This window comes from Podarcis erhardii (genome assembly GCF_964252035.2).
Source record: "Podarcis erhardii genome assembly, chromosome: 13".
Taxonomy (NCBI): domain Eukaryota; kingdom Metazoa; phylum Chordata; class Lepidosauria; order Squamata; family Lacertidae; genus Podarcis; species Podarcis erhardii.
Genome location: NC_138502.1, coordinates 54309374 through 54336148, shown reverse-complemented (window position 1 = coordinate 54336148; position 26775 = coordinate 54309374). Strand labels below are relative to the sequence as shown.

Below are 26775 nucleotides of genomic sequence, written 5' to 3'. Positions count from 1 at the left end.
GTGGACGCAGAGAAAGCCTTTGACAATATTTCTTGGAGTTTTATGAGGAAGAATCTCCATGGGATGGGGGTAGGCCAAAGTTTTGAAAACGGTATAGGTGCAATATATTCAGAGCAAAAAGCTAAATTAATTGTGAATGGTGTTGTTATGGATGAAATCTCAATAGAAAAAGGGACACGACAGGGTTGCCCAATATCCCCTCTATTATTCATATCGGTCCTGGAGGTGTTGTTGAATATGATTAGAAGGGATCAGCTGGTTGAAGGAATACACCTCGGAGCTAAACAATATAAGTTAAGAGCATTTGCAGACGACCTAGTTTTGACATTACAACAGCCAGAAGTCAGTACAAAAAGAGTTTTAGAATTAATTGAAATATTTGGTCAAGTGGCTGGTTTTAAACTAAATAAGCAAAAGACAAAGGTACTGGAAAAAAATCTAACGATGGGGGAAAAAGATAGCTTTCAAAGGGAAACTGGTTTGGAGATAACAAAAAAGGTGAAATATCTGGGGGTGAATTTAACATCCAAAAATATGAACCTGTTTAAAGACAATTATGAGAAATGTTGGTTAGAAGTGAAGAAAGATCTTGACACATGGTCTAGATTGAGATTATCCTTGTTAGGCCGAATTGCTGTTATTAAGATGAATGTATTGCCGAGATTGTTGTTTCTGTTCCAGACATTGCAAATTATAGACAAGATGGATTGTTTCAAGAAGTGGCAGAAAGATATATCTAAATTTGTCTGGCAGGGCAAAAAACCCAGAATAAAATTTAAGATTTTAACTGATGCAAAAGAAAGGGGGGGTTTTGCGCTGCCGGACTTAAGACTTTATTATGAAGCAGCAGCTTTTTGCTGGTTGAAGCAATGGCTACTTCTTGAAGACACAGATATTTTAGACTTGGAAGGGTATGATAACAATTTTGGCTGGCATGCATATCTATGGTATGACAAGGCAAAGATATACAAAGGTTTTAAAAATCATATTGTCAGGAAAGCTTTATATAATGTTTGGAATCGATATAAGGATTTGTTGGAAAATAAAACACCCAGATGGTTGTCACCAATGGAAGCTAGAGCGGTAAAAAAACTTAACATGGACTCTAATTGGCCAAAATATAGTGAAATTATAGAATATGATGGTGAAAAAGTTAAATTACAGAGCTTTGAGAAATTAAAATCCAAAGTTCGAGACTGGTTACATTACTATCAGATAAATGAAACTTTTAAGCAGGACAAGAAACTAGGATTTCAGAAAGAGAGGTCGAAATTGGAAACAGAACTGTTAGAGACCAATACTAAGAATTTGTCTAAAATGTATAACTTGTTGCTGAAATGGAATACACAGGATGAAACAGTTAAATCAGCAATGATTAAATGGGCACAAGACTTAGGTCATGATATTATGTTTGCTGACTGGGAACAGTTATGGACCACAGGACTTAAATTTACGGCATGTAGTGCCTTGAAAGAAAACATAATGAAAATGATCTATAGATGGTACATGACTCCAGTCAAGCTTGCAAAGATATATCATTTGCCCAGTAACAAATGCTGGAAATGTAATGAATGTGAAGGAACTTTTTATCATCTTTGGTGGACCTGCCCAAAGGTTAAAGCCTACTGGGAAATGATCTATAATGAAATTAAGAAAGTCCTTAAGTGGACATTTGTAAAAAAACCGGAGGCTTTTCTCTTGGGCATGGTCGGCCAATTGGTACCAAAAAAAGATAAGATCTTTTTTATGTATGCAACTACAGCAGCAAGAATACTCCTAGCAAAGTATTGGAAGATGCAAGAACTACCTACTCTGGAAGAATGGCAGACGAAGGTGACTGAATTTATGGGACTGGCAGAGATGACCGGCAGAATCCGTGATCAGAGGAAGGAGACGGTGGAAGAGGACTGGAAAAAATTTAAATCATATCTTAAGAACTGTTGCAAAATTTCGGACTGATAAAATGTCAAGGGTTAAGAATTAGAGAATTATAGTTGGAAATATTTAAGTTAAGAAAATCATGAAGGAAATCAAATTTTGAAAAGGAATGAAGGATTGCTAAAAATTTTGGACACAGGGGTGCAGGGAAGGGGAGGCATGGGGAAGTCATGTATTATTTGTTTGTTTGTTTAATTTTGTGTTTTCTGTTTTATGAAAATTAATAAAAATTATTTAAAAAAAAAAAGAAAATATTTGGCTTTAGCAGAAATGTTATAAGGAATTATGTATAAATAAATATTAAGTTTTAAGTCTTAAGGTATTTTTGGGAAGATAAGGTTAAAATAAACTAAGGTAAACTGAATGACAGAATATAGTGAAAGATGGAAAGGATTTGCTGAGTTAATTAATAGGTTAGACTGTTAAGACAAACTATTTAAAAAATTGAGAAGGATGGAAAGAATTTGCTGAAATAAATAACTAAACTAGAATACAAAAAGGGAGGTGTGAGGAGGTTGATGAAACAAGTTAATGAAAGATAAAGATATGGAATATTGTGTTTTTATTGTTATTGTTGTATTGATTTTTATGTTTTTTTCTTTCCCCCCCTTTTTAAGTATTGTTATATATGCTTTGAAAATTTTCTTTTGTTGTTGCTTTCTTCTTTTTTCTTTCTCTGTAATTTTGGAAACTTCTAATAAATATCATTTTATAAAAAAGAGAGTGGGAGGGTGAGAAGTCAGCTCGCTCAAGATGCGCAGGCCGTGTCGTACTACAGCTCCCAGATGGGCGCAGAGAATCAGTGCACGCCCTCATAGATTCGGAAACATCCACAGACTTGGACTTGGTGGAGAGGTTGGGGTTGGCCACACAGAGTTTGGACAAAAAGCAAGCATCGCTAATGCTTCTGCACCGGGGGAAATGACATCCTTACACAAAGCAAGCAAGATTTTGGGGAGATGTTGGGCTTCTAATGGAGGCCCCCCAGCTGCAGTTGGTGGAGGATTTCTAAAATAAAAGGTGCTGTGGCTTGAGTTATCCTGGAAAACTTCTCTGACTTCCAGGTTCCTGGGGACCATGCTGTGAAGGGCTCTCACTGAATGGGTGCTGGGGCTCAGTGCAGGCTCAAATCAAGTGCTGCGAGGTTGCTCCAGCAGCAACTCATGGTGCAGCAGGGAGTGGGCCTGACTTCTGCAGGGAGCATCTGTTCCTCCAGAGAGAAACAGAGTGCAGGATTTTCAAGCTGGGGCGCAAGAGAAAGGGAGGGGAAACTGAATCAAAGATAACAGGACGTTCAACAGAGTAGTAGCTTTACTTCTGAGTCCGGATGGTCACTTCTTTGGGTCTCCCGATATCTCTGTCTTTCAGGTCAAACTGAGGGTTGAAATATTCCTCAGGAGTGATGGCTGTAGGGTTGTTGGTTGTGGCGTATTCTGTCGTGAGGTCCTGGGGGAAAGAGAAGAGCACAAGGTGGGTGACCAGCAAGGCTTGGCAGAAACTCTGGGCTATCTGTCCAGGTTGCCTCAAAAGCCAATGGTGTTCCCAAAACAGAAGCCCAGGAGATCAGTCGCAGTGGGCCAAGGCTTCCCAACTCAGCAGGTCAGCTGCTCAGAGGGAGAGAGGGGGATTTGGCCTCAAAGTGAGTTGGCTCATCAGGCAAAAACAGAGGGCAGGATCGGCACAGGGAAACATGAAGGTATCTGAAGGAAGACAGTCAGTGGGGGTGCAGTGGACCGTGTTAGACTAGGACCTGGGAGACCAGGGTTCAAATCCTCAGACCGGTCACTCACCCTCAGCTTCACCTACCTCACAGGGTTGTTGTGAGGAGAAAATGAGGAGAACTATGTGCACATGTGCACCACCTTTAGCACCACGGGAGAAAGGTGGAATATAAATGAAATAAAGTGCTGGCCTTTCACCAGAGGACTTCCAACATTTATTTGCTTTACATTTACACGAATTTATATTTTGAGGAGTTGAAGGCAGAGCATCTTGGTCGGTCCCCTTGCTTGCTCTGATTAGTAAGGCGTGGGGCACCTCCAGCCCTGAGGCCAAATGAGGCCTGTCAGGCTTCTGCCTTCCGCCCTACATGGCTGGGCCAAAAGGGGTCTTTCAATGCAAAGCCCTCAGCTTCCAAGTTCAGGGCAGGCCTCTCAGCTGATCAGCATTACAGGGAGCCCATCTTCAAATGAGGCTTCTCCTTTGAAGTTTGGCAGGCACTAACAACCTAACGTAATTACATAATGATGTCATTATGACATCAGCTTATTGACATACAGGTGGTCCTGCCCACCTATCAAAGTTGCTCGGATCCCTTTCTCCACCCCTGGCCTAACCGTGAGAAAATAACACAAGCTGCTGGGAAGGAGCTCAGGCCAACTCCTGCTTTTAAGTCCATGTTTATTACCATATTTTTCGCTCTATAAGACGCACCAGACCACAAGACGCACCGAGTTTTTGGAGGAGGAAAACAAGAAGCCAGAATAGCAAGAGGGATTACTGCTTTCGCTGTGCAGCGATCCCTCTTGCTGTTCTGGCTTCTGGGATAGCTGTGCAGCCTGCATTCGCTCCATAAGACGCACACACATTTCCCCTTACTTTTTAGGAGGGAAAAAGTAAGTCTTATAGAGCAAAAAATACGGTATTTATTTTTAAACCAGCAACATACTGTGCTGTTTTATTCTTGCATTTTTTAATGCTAGCCAGTTGAGGAACCAGGAGGTTGAAATGTGGGACAGTGAGTAAATAATAGAGGAGTCCTCTTTTGCTGAAGAGATCAGCCTCAAAATACATTTTGCTCCTATCTCTGTGGTATAAAAACAGGAGTTCCTTGGCTGTTGCAGAAAAAATAACACTTCATGGTTCCAGAGGGGTAGAGGATCCAGAACACTTCTAGGCTGCCTAGAGGGACTTCCCCTCATGTTTCAAACCCAGATGCACAAACCTCTTCTCTTGGACGACATCATGAAATATAAAATTTTCTCATAAGAAATTTGTTTTGTATTAAATTTGCAGCATGAGCCCTACTTTGCTCCCTTACTTTTATTCATTTTCCTTTGTCTTTCTTTATGTATTTTCAATTGTACTGTTAGCAGTTTTCCAGTAAAAGATTTAAACCATCAAAATGTAAAAAAAGACAATGCATTTTGCTCACCTGTTGTGCTCCATACTCATGCTCGATGGTTCCCAAAAAGGATTCAAAGGGGTTTCTGTCAGCTGGAGGAAAGGGCGGGGGAGGAAGCACAATTGCAGTGTTATCTCTGTCAGCCCCCCATGTCATGCTAAAACCTTCCCACTGGGAAGCATGAACAAGGCTGGCCTTTCAAAAGGGACTCTCCCCACAGCCCCAATGCAAGAGCTGGAGACGCCCCCATTGGATCTCCTGGATCTACTCTTGGAGGGCAGGACTGGAAAATGGAGAGGAATCTCACATCCTTTCCAGTGTGCGAGGATCATGGGAAAATGACTCTCCCTCTGCCTTAAATATGCACAGTAAACTGGTTTGTGATGGAATCTAACATACATGGACTCTGTAACAAATGATTCTGTCACTTTAACACATGACTTGAGCTGAAGAGTCACTTCTTGTGGCAGCGCTGGCAGCTCAGAAATCTTGGGTGCAAAGTGGGTCTTGACGCAGTCCTTGTCAACCTGGTGCCCTCCACGCTTTTCGGATTATTATTGACAGCCATGCCAACTGGGGCTGGTGGAAGTTGTAGCCCCAAACAACTGGAGGGCTCTAGGTTGGCAAAGCCTGCCTTAAAGGATCCAAAATAAAATGTCAGGAAGTAATGGGCAAAATTGGCAGTTGCAATTCTGCAAAACAGCCAGCAACAGATTGCCTCCACCACTTGTGCGAGGCTGGTAAGAACATAAAAAAATACAAAGAGCTTGCTGGATCTGGCCAGTGGCTCACCTAGACAGGCGTCCTGTTCTCACAGGGGCCAACCAGATGCCTGTGGGAAACCAGCCACTAGGATTCAAGCACAAGAGCCTTCTCCCCTCTTGTGATTTCCAGCAACTGCTATGGAGAAGCATTGCAGCCTCCGACTATGGAGGCTGAGACAGCCATCATGACTGGTAGCCCTCACTAGCCCTCTCCTCCTCCATGAATTTGTCTAATCCTCTTTTACAGCTATCCAAGGTGACCATTGCTGCCTCCTGTGGGAGCGAGTCCCACAGTTTAACTATGCACTGTGTGAAGGAGGACTTTCTTTTCTCTGTCCTGAATCTTCCATCCTGAATCATTGACGTCCCCGAGTTCTAGTGTTAGGAGACAGGTAGAAATAAATTTCTCTATCCACTTTCTGCATGCCATGCATACTTTTATAAACTCTTGACTCGCCTTTTCTCTAAGCTAAGAAGTCCCAAATACTGCAGTCTTTCCTCACAGGGGAATTGCTCCATCCTCTTGATCATTTGGGTGGCCCTTTTCTAAACCGTTTACAACTCCAGATATCCTTAGAGGATACCCACACTGTTCTGACTCTAAGGATATCCTTAGAGGATACCCACACTGTTCTTTTTGTTTCAAACATTGCAAATTTTGGATAAAATGGAGTGTTTCAAGAAGTGGCAGAGATATATTTCTAGATTTGTCTGGCAGGGCAAGAAACCTTGAATAAAATTCAAGATATTAACTGATGCTAAAGAAAGAGGGGGATTTGCCCTGCCGGACTTAAAACTTTATTATGAATCAGCCGCATTTTGCTGGCTGAGAGAATGGATGCTTCTTGAGAACACTGACGTGTTGGATTTAGAAGGTTTTAACAATGTTTTTGGGTGGCATGCATATTTGTGGTATGATAAGGTCAAAGCACATAAAGCGTTTAAAAACCATATTGTCAGAAAAGCACTGTTTAATGTTTGGATAAGATATAAGGACTTGCTTGAAAATAAAACTCCAAGGTGGCTGTCACCAATGGAAGCAAAGGCTCAGAAAAAGCTCAGTATGGAGGCCAAATGGCCGAAATATTGGGAAATTTTGGAACAAGAGGGAGACAGACTAAAATTGCAGAGTTTTGAAAAACTAAAAAAATAGGGTGCGAGATTGGCTTCATTATTACCAGATAATGGAGGCATATAATTTGGACAAAAAAATTGGTTTCCGGGTGGAAAAATCAAAATTGGAAACAGAATTGCTAGATCCTAAAATTAAGAACTTGTCAAGAATGTATAACCTGCGGTTGAAATGGAATACTCAGGATGAAACGGTGAAATCTGTTATGATTAAATGGGCACAAGACGTTGGACATAATATTATGATGGCTGACTGGGAACAGTTATGGACCACAGGTATGAAGTTTACGGCATGTAATGCCTTAAGAGAGAATATAATGAAAATGATATACAGGTGGTACATGACACCAGTCAAGCTTGCAAAAATCTATCATCTGCCCGATAATAAATGTTGGAAATGTAACAAGACTGAAGGTACATTCTTTCACCTTTGGTGGACGTGCCCAAGGATTAAGACCTTCTGGGAGATGATCTATAATGAAATGAAAAAGGTATTTAAATATACCTTTCTGAAGAAACCAGAGGCCTTTCTCCTGGGCATGGTCGGCCAATTGGTGCCAAAGAAGGACAGAACTTTCTTTATGTATGCTACAACAGCAGCAAGAATACTTATTGAAAAGTATTGGAAGACACAAGATCTACCCACCCGGGAAGAATGGCAGATGAAGGTGATGGACTATATGGAATTGGCGGAAATGACTGGCAGAATCCGAGACCAGGGAGAAGAGTCGGTGGAGGAAGACTGGAGGAAATTTAAAGACTATCTACAGAAACATTGTAAAATTAATATTTGTTAGAAGGATGTTAGAATAATAATATATGATTTTAGCAGGAATGATATAAAGGATTTGGGAATTACTGACTGTTAATTGGTGAAAGGAGGAAAAGTAAAATTACATTATATTAAGACAATTTACAGGACAATAATTTTAAAAGAGGGAAAGGATTTGCTGAAATAGATAATCGACCTAGAATACAAAAAAGGGAGGTGTGAGGAGGTCAAGCAAACAAGCTAATGAAAGAATAGAAAGGAGATTTGATGCTTTTTCTTTTTTCTAATTTTGTTTTAGTTTAATGGGTTTTATTTTTCTGTTTTTCCCCCCTTTTTATATTGTGGTGTGTCGCTTGGTTTTTGTCTAACGTGGTATGTTCATTTTTTCTTTTTGTAATTCTTGAAACTTTAATAAATATCATTAAAAAAAAATGACTTCCAGCTCATCCCAAAGCCGCATGAAACAGCAGCAGGCCCTGCTTAAAACAGAGCCCCAAAACAGACCAGCTGTTCTTCCCACAGCCCTCCCAGCCTCCTGAATTATAGAGCAGCAGCAGCATGCCTGTGAACACATTGCATTTTGCAGGGGACTGAATTTTGGCCAAGCCGTCACCAAGGAATTGGGTCGTAATGTCTGGGCTCAGAATCAAAGATGCCTTGCCTGCAGGAGGGTGATCAACCTCGGCCCTCTCCTCCCACAGGACCAAATTACCTTTGTATCTCCTCTTCTCTTCTTCTGTCAAGTGCTCTGTTCTGATCTTGGTCACAACATTCACGTTGTTGGCCGTATAGACCTTGAGGGAAACAAGGAGGAGGAGGGAGAGATGCAGAGAGCCCAGCTAGTTCTGGAAACCCCCACAGAAGCGGCTATGGGGTAACTGACAAGGAGGGTCCCAACCCATCCTCATCCTACCCCAGTTCCCAACACAAAGGTGCCAAAGCACCATCTCTTGGCCAGCTAAAGCATCTCATTAGGGCTCCTCTTGTGGAAGGGTCTCCCCAGGGAGGCTCACCTGGCGCCTTCCTTACATAAAGCATTCCTCTTCCCTATCACCTTTGGCTTATTAAACTATCTGTGGCCGTTTAAACTCTGAGGGGGAGTACTGTTTTTGTTTGCTACTATAGGATGCATTTTTGTAAACTGCCCTGTGATCCACAGTATAGAAATTTTAATAATAACAACAACATCTCAATATATAATATGCACAGTAAGCTCTTTGGAGGGTGCAGCTAGCCTGTGTCATTTGGAGTGTCTGTAATTCTGGTAGGAAAAAAAAGGAAAATTGCATAAGAACCTCCACAGCCGTACCAAAGGCCCACTGCGTCCTTTGAAAGCAGCAGGCCAAAACACCTCTCATTAAGTTCTCAAGCAGAACTTCATAGTGTAAGAGGAACACTTGATGCCTCTCAGAGACATCCCATCATCAAAACCACCTAAGAGCATAACAGCCCTGCTGGGTCAGGCCAACCGGGGCCCACCCAGTGCAGCCTCCTGTTCTCACAGTGGTCAACCAGGCACCTCAAGGGGAAGCCCACAGCGCAGGACGCAAGCCATGAGCCCCCCCCCCCCCCGTGGCTTCCAGCAACTGGCATTCAGAAGCATTTACTGCCTCCAAATAAACAACGTCATGGATAGCCTTCTCCTTTGTGAACTTGTCCAATCTATTTAGAGCCTCTTGACATGGAGGCTGCATTTCTCTAGAATGTTGCCTAAAGCTGCCAATGGACATTTCTTCTTAAAGCCACTGAAACTGGTCCCAGAGAGTTCCAGAGGCTCATTTCACCCTGTCTTTTGCTTGTCATGAGCACACTGCCAATCCATGTTTTTGTCAGATAGCTGTACATGCTTACACTGTGAGACAATGAAGCCCATTATTTGGTGTTTGCTTTTCCCAGACCATCTGAGGCCTTGTGAACCTCATTCATGCCACTCTTCCGAATCAGAAGCAAAGGTTTTCAGGTTGCATGCACTTTTCATCAGGTGTCAAGTCCTCATGGCTGCAAATTAAAGCTCTGTGGAAGGGGGAGATTTGTGGGCAACGCCTGGAGAAATCTTAAAATGCTGAGCTGTCAGGGAAAAGGGACATCAGTACAAGAGCAACAACTGACCTTTGCATCATAATCGCTCACCAATTCACTCTTCTCAGTTCTCCAGACCCAGAAGCCAGACGTATTTCTGCAAGAGACAGGAGGCTATCAAAGAATCTGTGCTTCTGCCTTTACAAACTGGCTGTTGGAAGTGCAACAGCAAGGACCATTGGGTTTGTAACTCAAGAACTGACTCTGTTAGTGTTAACTAGCCAAGAGGGTGCCAGGTGGAGGTGTTGCATGATGTACATGGAGGTAGCATGTACATGGAGGAGAACCATGGACTTGAGCACCTTGGGAGAAAAAGCAGCATATAAATGTGAAAGACAGACAGACAGACAGACAGATAGACAGATATAAATACATACATACATACATACATACATACATACATACATACATACATACATTCACTACCCACCTCTTTAAGGAAAGAACCAGGAAGCAACTCAAACTCCCACTAGCCCCCCGTGCACCTAGGGGAGCCCATTACCACTCCATGGTGGCCTTGGCATAGTTTCTTATAAGGATGAGAGAGAGAGAGAGAGAGAGAGAGAGAGAGAGAGAGAGAGAAGAGGGGAAGGCTTCCTCCACCTCCTCAGAGGCTTTGGATATGGGGAGAGACAGGGGTTGGGGAGCTCTGGATGCCTCCTCTCCCTGTGCCAGACTCTGAAACTGGGGCTTTGTGAGATCTAGGGAGGGGTAGCCAACCAGGCAGCCTTACTTATGGGGGTGCCATTGCAGTTCAAAATGTCTGGAGGGCACCAGGCTGGGCAAGGCTGCTTGGGGAACAGCTGCTGGAGACCCAAACTTGAGCCTTGTCCCTCCCTCCCAAAGGGCAAAGGAGAGCCTGAGAGCTCTGGCCTCCTCCTCCTCCTCCTCACCTTTCAAAGGCAATGTTCCTCGTGTCCAGGGAAGTGCTGATGATGGGAGAGGTGAGCCGCCTCTCCACCTCCTTGGTCTTCGGGGTCATGGAGTCCAAGGTCAGGCGCTTGATTTGCTGGGTGATCTCAAAGCGCTCTGTGGCAACCACCTTCTCATCGTGGTTCACCTCGATCAGCTCTGCCCAGTTCCCAGTATCTGGAGAGAGGAGGAAGATGCTTTTCTGGGCTCCTGGCCAGCACATGCACACAAAGGCCCTTACTTGGGAGTAAGAGAGTGATCTTTATTTGGGCAAGTAACATGACAGGCTCAGCAAGAGACAGAGGGCTCAGGAGTCACAACTGAAGAGTTCAGGTGCAGAGCAAAAAGTTGAAGTTCCTGTGAGTTCCCTCGCCCACCTGACGAGCTTTTAGGGACAAGGCATGGCCTGCTCACTCACTCACCTTCTGGGGATATCAGGATTGATATCCATTGGGGGAAGAGCAGCTACTCCCAAGTGTGAAGGCAGCACCTGGTTTTTAAACTGATTGCTGGGTTTAAAATGGTATAAGGTTGATGTTTTCCTTTATACTTTTGGATTATTATTTTTTCAACAAAATAATATTACTGTGCATCACTTTGAGTGTGTCTTTTTTTTGGCAGAGAGCCAGTGTGGGATGGAGTTTGGAGTGTCTGACTAGGCCCTGGGACAAGCCAGGGTTCAAATTCCCACTCAGCCATGAAGCTCTCTACATGAACTTGGGCCATTCCTTGCCTCTCAGACTAATCTACCTTACAGGGTTGTTGTGGGGACTAAATGAGGAAGGGGAGAACCATGTACACCACCTTGAGCTCCTTGGAGGAAAAGGTGGCATATACCGTATTTTTCGCCCTATAGGACGCACTTTTTCCCCTCCAAAAATGAAGGGGAAATCTGGGTGCATCCTATGGGGCGAATGCAGGCTTTCGCTGAAGCTTGGAGAGCGAGAGGGGTCGATGCGCACCGACCCCTCTCGCTCTCCAGGCTTCAGGAAGACATCCGCAGCCTAGGAAGCCCTGTGGGAGTTCCCACAGGGCTGTCTAGGCTGCGGATAGTAGCCTGCTTCCTGGAACACTGGGCGCGCTGAAAGCAGAGCGCCCGGCGCTTCGGGAACACATCCGCAGCCTAGGCAGCCCTGTGGGAGTTCTTCGCAGGGCTCCCCACGCTGCGGATAGCAGCCTGCCGCCCAGCAGGCGGGGCACCCTGAAGCAGAGCGCCCCATGCGCCGGGCAGACATCCGCAGCGTGGGGAGCCCTGCAGGAGTTCCCCGCAGGGCTCCCCACGCTGCGGATAGCAGTCTGCCGACCCTCAGGCAGGGCGCCCTGAAGCAGAGCGCACCGTGCGCCGGGCAGACATCCGCAGCGTGGGGAGCCCTGCAGGAGTTCCCCGCAGGGCTCCCCATGCTGCGGATAGCAGCTTGCCGCCTGAGGCAGACATCAGCCAGCCCCACAAGCTCGGGGGACAGCAGGGAGGCGCAGCGCCGTTCCTCGACCTGGTTCGGTTTCCCCGACCTGCTTTTGGGGGGGAAATAAAGGAATTTTTTTTTCCTTTATTTCCCCCCCCCCCAAAAAAAACTAGGTGCGTCCTATGGGACGGAGCGTCCTATGGGACGAAAAATACGGTAAATGCAACAAATAAATGAATAAGTAAAAAACATTATGAACTGTTTAACCCAACAGCTTGGGGAAGCTGAAGCATTGCAAGGCACATTCTGCTTACTCCTCTGTAGACCAATAACAATAACCAAGGACAGTGATAGCCAAGAATGGGTGCCCAAAGGATAGTAAAGGCCTAATGTGGTCAGGTGACATTAATGGAGCCAACTCAGGTAGGTGAAGGGCTCTGCAAGTTTCTGAATTTTGCAGAGCCCTTCTTCAAGTGGAATGAAAACACCATTTCCTGGGCTTTGTAAACAAACAAAGGTTTTCAGTTAGGCCTTTTTGCTTTACTGAGCAAGAGGCATCACCTGGGTGTCAATCCAGAAATGCATGTTGCACTCTTAGCCTTTGGGGGGAAAACCCAAACATTATCACGGAGGCCATGTACTCCACCTCTACCTGCCCCACTGCAGAGAGACTGTCTTCCTGCACAACTCACAGCACAATCCTAACTATGTTTACTCAGGAGTAAGCCCTATTGAACTCAGTGGGGTTATTAGGATTGCAGCCTTACTTTCTGCCTCCAACAGACTGCTGGGTTCACTGCTGGTCGTGCCTCTGACTGATGGAAATGCCCCACCTCTTGCCCAGCCTGCAAGCCCTGTCGCCCTCTCTGCCTACCTTCTTCCCCCCTGAAGATCAGACTGCGCTTCCCTCGTTCCCAGCTCATGTTCTCAAATCCCAGCAGTGTGATGTCAACTCGCAGCTTTGCACCGCTCTTCCAGATGCGGCAAACATCGCTGGGGCAAACTCTGGAAACCAGCGGAACTGTTGGTAGTTGGAGAAAGGGAGAGAAAAGAAAAGTACCTTTTGCAAAAGAAGACACCAATGCCCAAGGTCCCCTGTGAGGTCAAACCCGTGGCCCAGAGTCTGGCCTTCTGCTTCCAGGACTGGCCTCCTGGAGAGTCCCAGGAATCCCACCTGCATCACAGCCCTGGGAGAGAGCAAGGCTTCAGGAAGATCATGACGAGCTGCTGCATGTCAAAACTTACCGCTATTCGCGTAACCCAGTAGCTAGCTGTCTCACAGCATCCAATTCCAAACAATAAATCTGCATTTTGCAGACTTTTCTCTCAGCTGTCCAGAATCTCCTCCCTATCAGTTTCATTAGAGGACCCCACCCCAAGTTCTAATATTACAAGGAAGGAAAATCTCTCAGCACCGCCCATGAACTCACAAACATCTGGCAGGCCCCTTTCCAATCACGCTTTTTCCTAAACTGGGTGGCGGCAGGCGGGCAGGAGAGGACCCTGCAGTCCCTCCAGATGCTGCTGGACTCCCAACTCCCACCACCAGCAGCCAGCCTTGGCAAGGGCCAGGAGAACAGGAGCTGTAGCCCAACAGGGTGTGCAGAGCAGCATGTTCCTCATCCCTGATATAGCCTTTCCTTGTAGGGAAGATGCTCTCACCTCTTGTGGTTCACTATCTAGCATGTGGTTTGTATATGTGCACTCAGGTTAAACACAGACCCTTTGGGGGCTCTTAGGGAGTTTTGGCAGGACAGACACATAGACATAGTGCAACATAACTGAAAACAAGCAAGTCCCAGTAAGAGTGAGCTGAACACAAAAGGAAATACACAGCCTCAAAGAAAAGAGAAGGAAATTTAATTTGAACGTACCCCAACTGGTGAATTCCCATTTCATTTCCACATAAAAATCTGGTGTCTGTTGGAGGAGGGAAAAGAGCACAGTTGTGATGTGTGATTCAGACTGGGGTAGGGCCTATAAAATCCAATGTGTTACTTTAAAATGAAATGAATGCAATATTGCACAAATGGCATGGAACTTGCAGCCTGCAGGCCTCATGATGATGAAGTGGCCACATCATTAAGTGGTTTCATAAAGAGAACTTGGTCAACACACAGATGAACAGCAGGCGATTGGCTGTTCTGGGTGCTCTTTAAGCTCTTACCACCCGCTGATCTTTGAGGCTTGCAAAAATCCCTGTCATTTGAAGCTTCAACAATCAGCCAATAGCTGAGGCTTCAAAGCGCTTTCACCAGCCATGATTTTATAAGACCCACAACCGATCTCATATATGGCAGCAGGTGGGTATGGCTTGGCCAAGTGGAGAGGTCAGGAGGGCCCAGTAAGGCCAGTGACCGAAGGTTCCCCGCTGCTGTTGCATGAAGACATTAGACAGAAGTATTAGGCATCTGCTGTTCTTTTCACTGTGTTCCTCCAATGACCGCAACACCCCACTTCATAACCTTGAGCACAATTTTATGTACATCTACTCAGAAGTCCCCTTCATGGATCACTGCCTTGCCATGGTGAAGGGGCTTGAATAACTCAGAGAAGCTATGAGCTATGCCGTGCAGGGCCACCCAAGATGGACAGGTCATAGTGGAGAGTTTTGACCAAACGTGATCCACCTGGAGCAGGAACCGGCAAGCCACTCCAGTATCCCTGCCAAGAAAACTCCATGGACAAAGGCAACAGGCATATAAAAGTTATGACACTGGAAGATGAGCCCCTCAGGTTGGAAGGCGTCCAACATGCTACTGAGGAAGAGCGGAGGACAAGTACAAGTAGATTCAGAGCTGATGAAGCGGCTGGGCCAAAGCCGAAAGGACGCTCAGTTGCGGTTATGCCTGGAAGCGAAAGGAAAGTCCAATGCTGTAAAGAAAAATATTGCATAGGAACCTGGAATGTAAGAACCATGAACCAAGGTAAGTTGGATGTGGTTAAAAATGAGATGGCAAGAATAAATATTGACATCCTGGGCATCAGTGAACTAAAATGGACGGGAATGGGCAAATTCAGTTCGAATGACCATCATATCTACTACTGTGGGCAAGAATCCCATAAAAGAAATGGAGTGGCCCTCATAGTCAACAAAAGAGTGGAGAAAGCTGTACTGGGATGCAATCTCAAAAATGACAGAATGATCTTGATACGAATCCAAGGCAGACCGTTTAACATCACAGTAATCCAAGTTTATGCACCAACCACTGGTGCTGAAGAAACTGAAATTGACCAATTCTATGAAGACTTACAACACCTTCTAGAAATGAGACCAAAGAAGGATGCTCTTCTCATTATAGGGGATTGTAGGGAGTCAAGAGATAAAAGGAACAACTGGGAAGTTTGGCCTTGGAGTTCAAAACGAAGCAGGGCAAAGGCTAATAGAGTTCTGCCAAGAGAACAAGCTGGTCATCACAAACACTCTTTTCCAACAACACAAGAGACAACTCTACACATGGACATCACCAGATGGGCAGGATCAAAATCAGATTGATTATATTCTCTGCAGCCAAAGATGGAGAAGCTCTATACAGTCAACAAAAACAAGACCTGGAGCTGACTGTGGCTCAGATCATCAGCTTCTTATAGCAAAATTCAAGCTTAAACTGAAGAAAGTAGGAAAAACCACTGGGCTGGTAAGATACAATATAAATCAAATCCCTTATGAAGACACAGTGGAAGTGAGGAACAGGTTTAAGGATTTAGATTTGGTGGACAGAGTGCCTGAAGAACTATGGATGGAGGCTCATAACATCATACAGGAGGCAGCAACGAAAACCATCCCAATGAAAAGGAAATTCAAGAAAGCAAAGTGGCTGTCCAACGAGGCCTTACAAATAGCAGGGGAGAGTAGGCAAGCAAAATGCGAGGGAGATAGTGAAAGATACAGGAAATTGAATGCAGATTTCCAGAAAATAGCAAGGAGAGACAAGAAGGCCTTCTTAAACAAGCAATGCAAAGAAATAGAGGAAAACAACAGAATGGGAAAAACTAGAGATCTGTTCAAGAAAATTGGAGATATGAAAGGAACATTTCGTACAAAGATAACGATAATAAAGGACAAAGGTGGTAAGGACCTAACAGAAGCAGAAGACATCAAGAAGAGGTGGCAAGAATATACAGAGGAATTATACCAAAAAGATATGGATGTCTCGTACACCCTAGGTAGTGTGGTTGCTAACCTTGAGCCAGACATCCTGGAGAGTGAAGTCAAATAGAAAGCACTGCTAATATCAAGGCCAGTGGAAGTGATGATGTTCCAGCTGAACTATTTAAAATTTTAAAAGATGATGCTGTTAAGGTGCTACACTCAATATGCCAGCAAATCTGGAAAACTCAGCAGTGGCCAGAGGATTGGAGAAGATCAGTCTACATCCCAATCCCAAAGAAGGGCAATGCCAAAGAATGCTCCAACTAAAGCACAATTGCACTCATTTCACACGCTAGCAAGGTTATGCTTAAAATTCTACAAGGAAGGCTCAAGCAGTATGTGGACTGAGAACTCCCAGAAGTGCAAGCTGGATTTTGAAGGGGCAGAGGAACCAGAGACGAAATTGCAAACATGCGCTGGATTATGGAGAAAGCTAGAGAATTCCAGAAAGACATCTACTTCTGCTTCATTGACTATGCAAAAGCCTTTGACTGTGTCGACCACAGCAAACTATGGCAAGTTCTTAAAGAAATGGGAGTGCCTGATCACCTCATCTGTCTCCTGAGAAATCTCTATGTGGGACAAGAAGCTACAGTTAGAACTGGATATGGAACAACTGATTGGTTCAAAATTGGGAAAGAAGTACGACAAGGCTGTATACTGTCTCCCTGCTTATTTAACTTATATGCAGAATTCATCATGCGAAAGGCTGGGCTGGATGAATCCCAAACCGGAATTAAGATTGCCAGAAGAAATATCAACAACCTCAGATATGCAGATTACACAACCTTGATGGCAGAAAGTGAGGAGGAATTAAAGAACCTTTTAATGAGGGTGAAAGAGGAGAGCACAAAATATGGTCTGAAGCTCAACATCAAAAAAAACCAAGATCATGGCCACTGGTCCCATCACCTTCTGGCAAATAGAAGGGGAAGAAATGGAGGCAGTGAGAGATTTTACTTTCTTGGGATCCATGATCACTGCAGATGGTGACAGCAGTCACGAAATTAAAAGAAGCCTGTTTCTTGGGATCAAAGCGATGATAAACCTAGACAGCATCTTAAAAAGCAGAGACATCACCTCGCCAACAAAGGTCCGTATAGTTAAAGCCATGGTTTTCCCAGTAGTGATGTATGGAAGTGAGAGCTGGACCATAAAGAAGGCTGATCGCCGAAGAATTGATGCTTTTGAATTCTGGTGCTGGAGGAGACTCTTGAGAGTCTCATGGACTGCAAGAAGATCAAACGCATCCATTCTTAAAGAAATCAACTCTGAGTGCTCACTGGATGGACAGATCATGAAGCTGAGGCCATGGTTTTCCCAGTAGTGATGTATGGAAGGGAGAGCTGGACCATAAAGAAGGCTGATCGCCGAAGAATTGATGCTTTTGAATTCTGGTGCTGGAGGAGACTCTTGAGAGTCTCATGGATTGCAAGAAGATCAAACGCATCCATTCTTAAGGAAATTAGCCCTGAGTGCTCACTGGAAGGACAGATCATGAAGCTGAGGCTCCAATACTTTGGCCACCTCACTAGAAGCGAAGACTCCCTGGAAAAGACCCTGATGTTGGGAAAGACAGAGGGCACAAGGAGAAGGGGACGACAGAGGACAAGATGGTTGGACAGTGTTCTCGAAGCTACCAGCATGAGTCTGACCAAACTGCGGGAGGCAGTGGAAGACAGGAGTGCCTGGCGTAGTCTGGTCCATGGGGTCACGAAGAGTCGGACACGACTAAATGACTAAACAACAACAACTCAGAAGTCAATCTCCCAGTCATCTGTATTAAGCAGCAATCTAAAACACTCATACCATTGAGGTTGCAACCCTGCATGCACTTATTGCGAGCATGCTCAACTAAAGAATGGGTAGCTTCCCCCCAGGGTTTTCTCAGAAATTTTACATCTTGTCTATAACTGAGCTGAGGCCTATCTATGGCTTTTAAAATGAAGGTTATGGAATTAAAAAGAACTGGCAAGCTAAATAGGCATCATTCATGCCTCTCTATTTACCTCATTAATTTTTTGGAGCAATTCTGGGACCCCACCAAGAGTGGTGGACGTCTGGTGGTAATCCCTATGTTGCAGGATCATGTGGACCATCTCAGGATCCCCTGTGCTGACAGCTTCATGCAAGACTGGAAAAAAGACAAAGAGAGGGAAGCTAAGAGAGAGGGAAAGGGATTCACATCATGCTGGATACTTGGCAACTAGTGAGCCAGTTTAAACAAGAACATGAACTTTCACTACTGTTTTTCTGGAACTTTCTTAGCTCCCTGGACAGCCATCCTCAGAAGTTCCAGGGCCTGCCTACACCTTCTGCTGAAAGCATAGAAACATCTAGGCCTAGAATAGGCATGCTTTAGCCTGGTCAGATCTACTTTTCCTTTTGTTACTGGAGTCCCCAAATTTATCAAACAGAGTCACGTGCAAAAGACGTAACACTAGAATGAAAGAGCAGAGCGCCTCTGAGCTGTTTTCAGTACCAGAACTGAACTGGAGCTCATAAACCTGTCCTACAAAAGTTCACGCCTGCTTAACCCAAGCTTTCTTTGTTTCAAAAGTCTAATTTAAAGGGTAGTGGGAACTGTGTTGTTGGTGCCCTATTTAAACAAGTGGGAATTGGAATTCCTTGCCCAGGAATCCAAGTCGGTGGTTCCTTGAAGCACCAAATCAACGAGTGATTGACTAGTAGACCAAGAGCTTTACCTTCTGCCCAACACTGGTCTAGGCCTTGACTGAAGTTCTTCCTCTGTTCTCCTCCCTTTTGCTGCAAACATGCCTTGCTGCAACCCCTTACCTGTCCATCCCTGTGCATTTTCTTTGGTGACATCTGCTTTATGCCGCAGGAGGACTCTGACAGACTCGATGTATCCCAAAGAAACAGCAAGATGCAATGAGGTCCGGCCACGGGGATCCCGCTGGTCCACATCCTGCTAAAAAGCCAATAGGCAGACCTCTTCTAAGGCCTCTGCTATAGTCAACACAAGTCTTCAAGGATGTACAGAGCTAAATATGAAAGCTGACAATGTTTCATGGAGTCTATGCTGACAGCTTCAATGCTGTTGGTGTTGCTTATAAGGACACATAGGCAGGCAAGCTTAAAATGAGACAGCAATCCCAAGAGAAATCAAACTGATCATCCTTTATATAGAGATAAGTAAAACACCCTATGCAATGAAATTATGAAGAGACATGGAAGAAATTCTGGTCTCAAACTGCAGCTCATGTGGGGCACCCCACCAGCGGTCTGTGAAACAGACAGATTTTGCCTCCTTCAATGTTTTGCAATTAAGCATAAAACATTTTTCTCTTGGTAGGTTCCACCAGCATCCAACTCAAGCAGCAATCTTATACTGAGTCAGATCATTGGTCCCTTTAACACAATATTGTTTACTTTCCCCAAACTTGTGCTCTCCAGATATTCTGGATACAACTCCCCTCTGCCTTAGGGCCATTTTGGACTGCAATTCCCATCAGCCACAGCAAGAATGGCAGGAGGCATCTGGGTAGTGACAGGCTGGGGAAGGCTGGTCTACCCAAGAGTGGTGGCAGCTCTCCCAGATGGCAACTGGCCTTCCTATGCGAGATCATTTGGCTAGAGATGCTGAGCACTGAACCTGGGGCATTTGGTGGGCAGAGTTCAACCCCTGAGCTAGGATCTCCCCTGCAATAATCACGAAAGCACTTGTGGGAAAAGGTTCCTCCTTTCTTTTTCAAACTGGAGCTCCACAAGAACTGTGTCAGCAAGTTCCTCCAGGCTCTTACAATTTCCCAGCTCTTTGTGAGTCTGTGGGTGGGCTTTGGGAGCGAACGGGGAAGCCTAGTCTGCTGGGACTTTATCTCACCATCGTGCCTCCCCTCTTCACCAGCCCAGATTTCTCCTACAGGAATCTGTTGCTGGGCTCCAACTCCTATTATCCCTGACCATGGATTGGCTATGCCAGCTGGGAGGTGGAAGTCCAACAACCCACAGGTAAGCAGCGTTCTTCAACCTTGGGTCCCCATATGCTGCTGAATGACAAAACCCACCATCCGCAGCCAGCTTAGCCTATGGTCAGGGATGGTAGGAGTTGCGGTCCAACAACATCTGGGGACCCAAGGCTGAAGAACACTGCAGGATCCTCTCCCACTGAGTATCCTGCAGGATGAGGCCTTCCTGCACAAGTGTTGGCCCAATAGGGTGAAGCCATTTTCTCTCCAGCACTTGCAAATGGAGACACTCACATTCTTCTGTGAATGTCCTAAGAGGCCTGGGACTGAGAGGGACTTCTGTGTACAAAGTCTATGTCCTCCCACTGTGTTATTCCCCCTCTTGTCCGTCCCCCCCGAAAGCTGAAAAGAAGATTTTGCCCCCCCCCCCCGAAAAGAAGAATCTGGCCTCTGATTTTCTGTACCAGGAATTGCTGTCATCCTATTCAGCTACGAGAGGATGCTATGGCAAAATGCCTGCTGATGCATATACCAGGCAATAACCTTTACAAAGCAAACTTTGTAAAATGACTGGTGATATTATGGAAACAGATGGTCACTGGGATTGGACCCCCACTTGGGGGACGGACACGGACACACACACACGACAATGAGCGCTCTTGACAGACCACTACAAAATGCAAACCACACAAGGCAGAGAAAGAGCCACTAGCATGCAAACAGCAACACACACTTGTGCCTTACCTAGGTCTTTCACTACTAGCTTTAGAAATCTGAAACAGAAGAGCATCTATAACTAAGGGGGGAAAGTAAAAATCAACAGTGAGCCAAAGAGGAAAGGTCATGATCATTTTCAGTACTGCTGGTGGGAGTTCTATTGTGTAATCAGTGCTGTACACAGCACTGCTTAGGGCAGCTTTCCCTAACCTGATGCCCTCCAGAGCGGTCCCAGCCAGCCATGTTCCCAACACACCACACATCAGTTTGTGCTGGTTGAGGCTGATGGGAGTCGTAGTCTGAATTTTCTGGAGACACTAGGTTGGCAATAGTGAGTTTAGGGCCGCGTGGGCCAACACACACAAACACACAAGTTACACTGAAGTTGTAAAGTTAGGCCCAACAACAGATAACCAGGTTTTTCACTGGCCAATGTCCCGCATTTCGGATGATTTAGCAATTAAGATTCAACCTATCTGCAGATTACCAAAACCTCACCAGCAATAAAATTGTATGTCTGCTGACTGCAGATGGGCTAACCTCTGTGTGAAGATGCATAAGGCTGCAGGGAAGATATCAAAGGATCCTGAGTTCGATTCTGGCCATATGAAGATTATTTAAGCTTAACTGATAAACAAATCTTTAAATCACAGGTTCAGGCACAATCCCTATGCACACTTTCGTGGGATTAATTTAGTGAAATTTAGTTCCACAGTAAAAGAACTGCTAGTCCTTGTAAGAAGGAAAGACCGTATGTGATATTTTCCTTACCATTCAGAATTTCAGCTACACACCAGGACCTCTAAGTGACAATTGGCACCTGCTGCCAATTGCAAGTTGTAAGTTCCTTGGGGAAGGGGCCTGAGGTTTTGGGTGTATGTATGTGTACGGAGACACACAATAACCACAACTGCGATAACAGATACATTTAAAACCAAGTTTAGCATTATGGGCCTAAGGGGTTATGGGGCAGGTTGGTCTATCTGAACACAGCAGTCCGCAAATTCCCAACTCAGCTCTAAGCCTGCGGGAAGCTCCCCCTGCCTTCAGAACTTGCCTAACACTGCACACAAATCACTCCTTCTGACTGGGCAGAGAAGGCAGTGAACAAATTGACCAACTTCTCCAAAAAGAAATCAGGTTTTTGGAGGGGTGGAGAAGAACAATTCTCTGCTTTACCAACAACAGTAAAGAGTGGTTCAGCTTAGCAAAGTCCCAGGTTTCCTTGTGGTCTCCTTCCATCTAGGCTAGCAAGCATGCTCATCCTCCTAGTGGCCTTGCTTCTTGGCCCCACTTGGACAGTTTCCAACATTTCTCAGACACCAACAACACTGTTTGTGGACCACCTGTAAGCTTCAGTTAGAAGCCAGCTGGTCTTAAGAAAACCAGGCTGTTGTACAGTTGCTTTGGAGAACAGCCAGCATAGCAAGAAAAGAACGGGTGGCAAAGATGGAACAGGGGGAACATAACCAGAGAGCTCTGGGTTCAAATCCCCCCCTCATGATGCTCACCAGGTGACCTTGGAACAGTCACTCAGCCCAGCCTCTCTCATAGGGGATGGATGCTCCTTAGAGGAAATGCAGAAAAACACACTTCCTGCTGTGATGCCCAAGTGAAAGAGAAAAACAAGGAAGATGCTCCCTTTAGAAAACCCCCTTTTGCCTCAATGTATCAGCTACAGAGCCCTAGACATCAAATGCATCATTGCACTGCAGAAAAATTCATAACAGGTTCTGAAGCACAAGCTCAGTTGACCAGGACACTGACCTGGCGTGTAGATCACCTGAGCAAGCCGAGATGGTGCTAGAGCTTCCTAGAAGGGTTGCAACTGCCATTTCCACTCTCTCAGTTTGAAACCATTTGCTAGAGTGGGCAGGATTCTACCAGTGGCATGGTGGGCTGCAAGCTCAAATAGTGGCCATTTCTGTGTTCTTTTGTGTCTGCCAAATGAAGGGACCCCTACTACTTCCTTTGCCCCTTCTCATAACTCATTCTTTCCTATGAAGCTTTAGCTGCTGATGGCTTCTCTCATCCCTTTTCCTTTTATATATCTACCTATAGGCCTGAACAGAGGCAGAGATTCTATTTGGCCTCTCTGCTCTTATTTTGCATATCACAGGGATTAACTCTTCCAAATCAGATTCATTCACCCTAAAACTCATTTAGGGAGCCCTCAGCAGCACAGCCTGAGAATAAAGCATACTTTGTGCAGGTTTTTAATTGCTCCTGCTTTTTCACAGATCTCAGGTTGGCCTGACAAATCTGGTTTCTCTTTCCCGTAACTCCACATTTTTTTTAAAAAAAGGAAACAGCCAGCAGTACCTAAAAATAGTATGTAATTGCTATAAGGCTTTTAGAAAATCTGCAAGCCCAGAAATAACCAGGACAACCTTCACCAACCTGGTGCCCACCAGATGTTTTGGACAACTCCCATCATCCCCAACCGGCAAGTGGTAGTCCAAAAGGGATGGAGGGCACCAGGTTAGAGAAGAATGAATTAGGATATGGAGGAGTCCACTGTAGGACCCCCGTTCTCCACCACCCTAAAAGCTTTGCTCTACTGAAAACATGGGTACACCCCCTGCCATGATGAAGGTGTCCATCAACCCCTCTTGAGCCCCTCCAGCCCTGAGCCAACAGACAGAGCCCTGGCTCCAGAGAAGACAGCGGCAGGAGCACTTGAGACTGGGGGCCACTTGCCCTCTCGCGGACCCTCTCTCAGCCTAGCCTCCCTCACAGGGTTGTCATGAGGATGTTCTCATGCACATCCTACTGAAGCTCTTGGGAAGAAAGGAAAGACACGAAGGGGATCCACAGGTGCAACTGCTCAGAATCCACACAAACACCTGTGGAAGTCTCAAGAGCCCAGGTGTACCCTCCAGCGCCACATGCCCCCCTTCCTCTTTTTTACCTTGTTCTTCAGCGCTTCTTCCAGCTTCTGGAAGTCATTATTCCAGACTAAGCCGTGCAAAGGGAACTTGCTGTCGGCGTCCCTCGAAGAGCTCATCCTGGGCCGATGGGCCCTTCTCCCCCCACGTCAGGGCCCGGAGGGGGCACAACGCCGCGACACCGGCAGCCCACGCCTCTCAGGTCATGCCCTCCGCTGGCCCAGTGCAGGCTGGGGAGCACCTCTCCGCCCCCCACGGTCGGGGCTGCCTCCCTCACCCCTCTGGGAATCTGTGGGAGGTCCTCGTCAGCCCCCCGCTTATGGGCTCCCCCTCACCTTTCACCTTTCACCCCCACCCCACCGCTCCTACGCTGCTCCTCCTTCCTCGCCCCCCGCCAGGCCGACCCGCCCGGCCCCGCGCCCGCCTGTGGGGACCAGGAAGGAGGCCCCGGGAGCGGGAGGAGGAGGGAGAACCGCGGCCCCCTCCCCTCGCGGGCGGGACGGCCTTTGGAGGCGGTGCCGGGAGGGGGGATCGCTCAGGGCAACCACCCGCCTTCCCTCGCCCGCTCCCTTGAAGCCGCGGGCGCCATGCTGCGTGCGGGCAAAAGCGTCAGCCCCGCCCCCGACACCCCCCCGCTTCCTGCGCTGCCCGCCCGGAGGTCTGAGGGCGGCCAAAAGTCTCCTGGTACTCCGGCGGCCATCTTGGAAGAAGGCAACTGGCATTGTCTCTCTCTGCTTCGCTCGCGCTTCCCTCCGACCACCATAGTGACTAAGGGCGCCGTTGCCGCCGACGTAGATCAGGCGGCCATGTTTGGAGAGGGCGACGTATTAGCTTATCATAGAACCATAGAACTGTGGAATTGGAAGGGACCCCTGAGGGCCGTCTAGTCCAGCTACGGCATCCTTGACAGATGGGCACCTGACTTCTGTTTAAATACTTCCAGTGAAGGAGAGTCCACCACCTTCCCAGGGCGTCCATTCCACTGCCAAACGGCTCTTGCCGTCAGAAAGCTTTTTGTGAGGTTTAATCAGAATTTCCTTTCTTAGCATTTGAATCTACTGGTTTGGGTCCTACCCTCCGAAGCAGGAGAAACAAAAGCTCACTCCACCCTCTGGATGACAGCCCCCCTACCCTGTACGTCTGGCCATCCTGTCCCTCGCAGTCTCTTCTTTGCAGGCTCAACATCCCTAACTCCTTCGACTAGACCTTGGCTGCCCTCCTCTGCACACCTTCCAGCTTGTCAATATCCGGTCTTAAACTGTGGCACCCAGAACTGGACATCCCAGGTGGGATCTGACCAAGTCAGAACAAGCAAAGCCCAACCCAAATGCCTGGCCAAAGGCTGGTTGCTTTGGGTTCCCCGCTTCCCTCAGGGAAAGCCCAAGCCAGTGCCTCAGCCATGAGACCTGGAACAGACGCAGGACCTCAGAGGGAGCCTAGCTAAGTTGAGGTGCCACTTCTGGTGGGCTCAGCCATGGCTTAATTTCTAGCCAAGAGAGGTGCCATGGCCTCCCATTCTTCCTGGAAGGCTCCAAATCCCTCCTAAATTGGGGGGGGGGGTACTTTTATTCAGGCAAATGGGAAGTGTACTGGTCCAAGGCAGAACCATAGCCGTTTGCCACTGTTTTTCAAAATTAACCTCCAAGGGAGAAGCAGTTCATCTCTTCTATCCCAACGGTTCATTAGAAGAACTGTGACTTTAAGAACACCTGCCTGAGCTTGTTGTTTTCCTCCTCCCTCCCAATCTCTTTTTCCTTGTGGGTTGTGTATTTTAGATTGCGGAGCTAAGGGCAAAACTGTCTACTAGTTTTTGTAAGCTGCTTCGCCGCAGGGGTGAGTGTGGCTGAATAGCGAGACAGAAATGTTTTAGAATGATAGATGAAGGGGGAAGGCACGCCCGGGCACAGCCGGGGAAACTTGGAAGCGGGGGGGGGGGGCCTTTTACATACAAACCTGAAAAGCAGCTGCCTGGTCTCCCCAGTTCCCCTTCAGACGGGGGACTCATTGGCATTCAAGATGCATCCGCTTGTCTGTCTGGGAGCAGAAAATAGCAAATTTTCTTGGAACATCATTCATCACAGCCAGTGACATGCCAGGGGGGTTCAGCTTAAATAGCCACCCAAGGTGCCTCTTGGACAGGCTGTGCCAGCAAAGAGGACAGAGGGGAACTTGGCCTCTCCTTCGCTGGTTTGGAGGCTGCAGGACTACAGAGCAGGGAGGGGCTCAAAAGAGGATCACCAGATTGAGGAAGTGCTTTCATTGGGCAAGTAATATTTGCATGGGGTGCAGATGGAACCCTGGTTAACTCTGCTATCAGCACATGACTGGGGTGGCATGGTGGCTTAGGCCTGCCTAGAGCTGTACAATCCCAAATAGATAGATACCTAGTTGGCCACTGAGAATAGAAGGATGGACAAGATGGGTCCCCTTTGGTCATCCATTAGGCTCCACTTACCGTATGTCCTATTCTGATTTCACTGATTTCACAATGGGGCAAGGTCAGTAATTGCAGCACTGTGGAGAGCTCCAGGTGAGCTTTTATGAGGGCTTTATAGATAGATCACCTTCAAGGCTCTGCCCCTTCCTTGGATCAAAGGGTTTAAAGAGGCAGGTCTCTGGCTTGGGACTGAATCACAGAATCATAGAATTGTAGAGTTGGAAGGGACCCCAAGGCTCATCTACTCCAACGTCCTAAAATGCAGGAAACTCAAGTAAAGCATCCATGACAGATGGGCATCCAACCTCAGCTTAAAAACCTCCAAGGAAGGAGAGTCCACAACCTCTGGAGGGAGACCTTCCACTGTCGAATGGCTCTTACTGTTAGAAAGTTTTTTCTGATGTTTAGTCAGAATCTCCTTTCTTGTAACTTGAAGCCATGGGTTTGAGTCCTACTCTCCAGAGCAGGAGAAAACAAGCTTGCTTCATCTTCCATGGGACAGCCCTTCAGATATTTTAAGAGGGCTAT

General features: G+C 46.4%; 1 protein-coding gene and 1 long non-coding RNA gene across 6 annotated transcripts in view; one reads left to right on the top strand and one right to left on the bottom strand.

Annotated features, from left to right (window-relative positions):
- The window catches only part of ANKRD13A (ankyrin repeat domain 13A), a 35697-nt gene extending 11611 nt beyond the window's left edge, over positions 1-24086 (bottom strand). For 3 of the 5 annotated variants that reach the window (XM_081836529.1, XM_081836531.1, XM_081836533.1), the window contains exons 1-10: positions 23834-24086; positions 19073-19208; positions 18286-18410; positions 13998-14043; positions 12998-13144; positions 10702-10897; positions 9839-9905; positions 8442-8523; positions 5093-5154; positions 3254-3384 (exon numbers count right to left, since the gene is read on the bottom strand). In XM_081836529.1, coding sequence (XP_081692655.1) covers positions 3254-3384; positions 5093-5154; positions 8442-8523; positions 9839-9905; positions 10702-10897; positions 12998-13144; positions 13998-14043; positions 18286-18410; positions 19073-19208; positions 23834-23929 — 1088 coding nt within the window. In that variant the 5' untranslated portion in view covers positions 23930-24086. The remainder of the gene's footprint in view (positions 1-3253; positions 3385-5092; positions 5155-8441; positions 8524-9838; positions 9906-10701; positions 10898-12997; positions 13145-13997; positions 14044-18285; positions 18411-19072; positions 19209-23833) is intronic. The other 2 variants (XM_081836530.1, XM_081836532.1) reach the window with 2 other exon arrangements.
- LOC309327362 overlaps positions 22434-26775 on the top strand; it is a 55050-nt gene continuing 50708 nt past the window's right edge. The window contains exon 1 of the long non-coding RNA XR_014150521.1: positions 22434-22590. This is a non-coding gene — a long non-coding RNA (uncharacterized lncRNA). The remainder of the gene's footprint in view (positions 22591-26775) is intronic.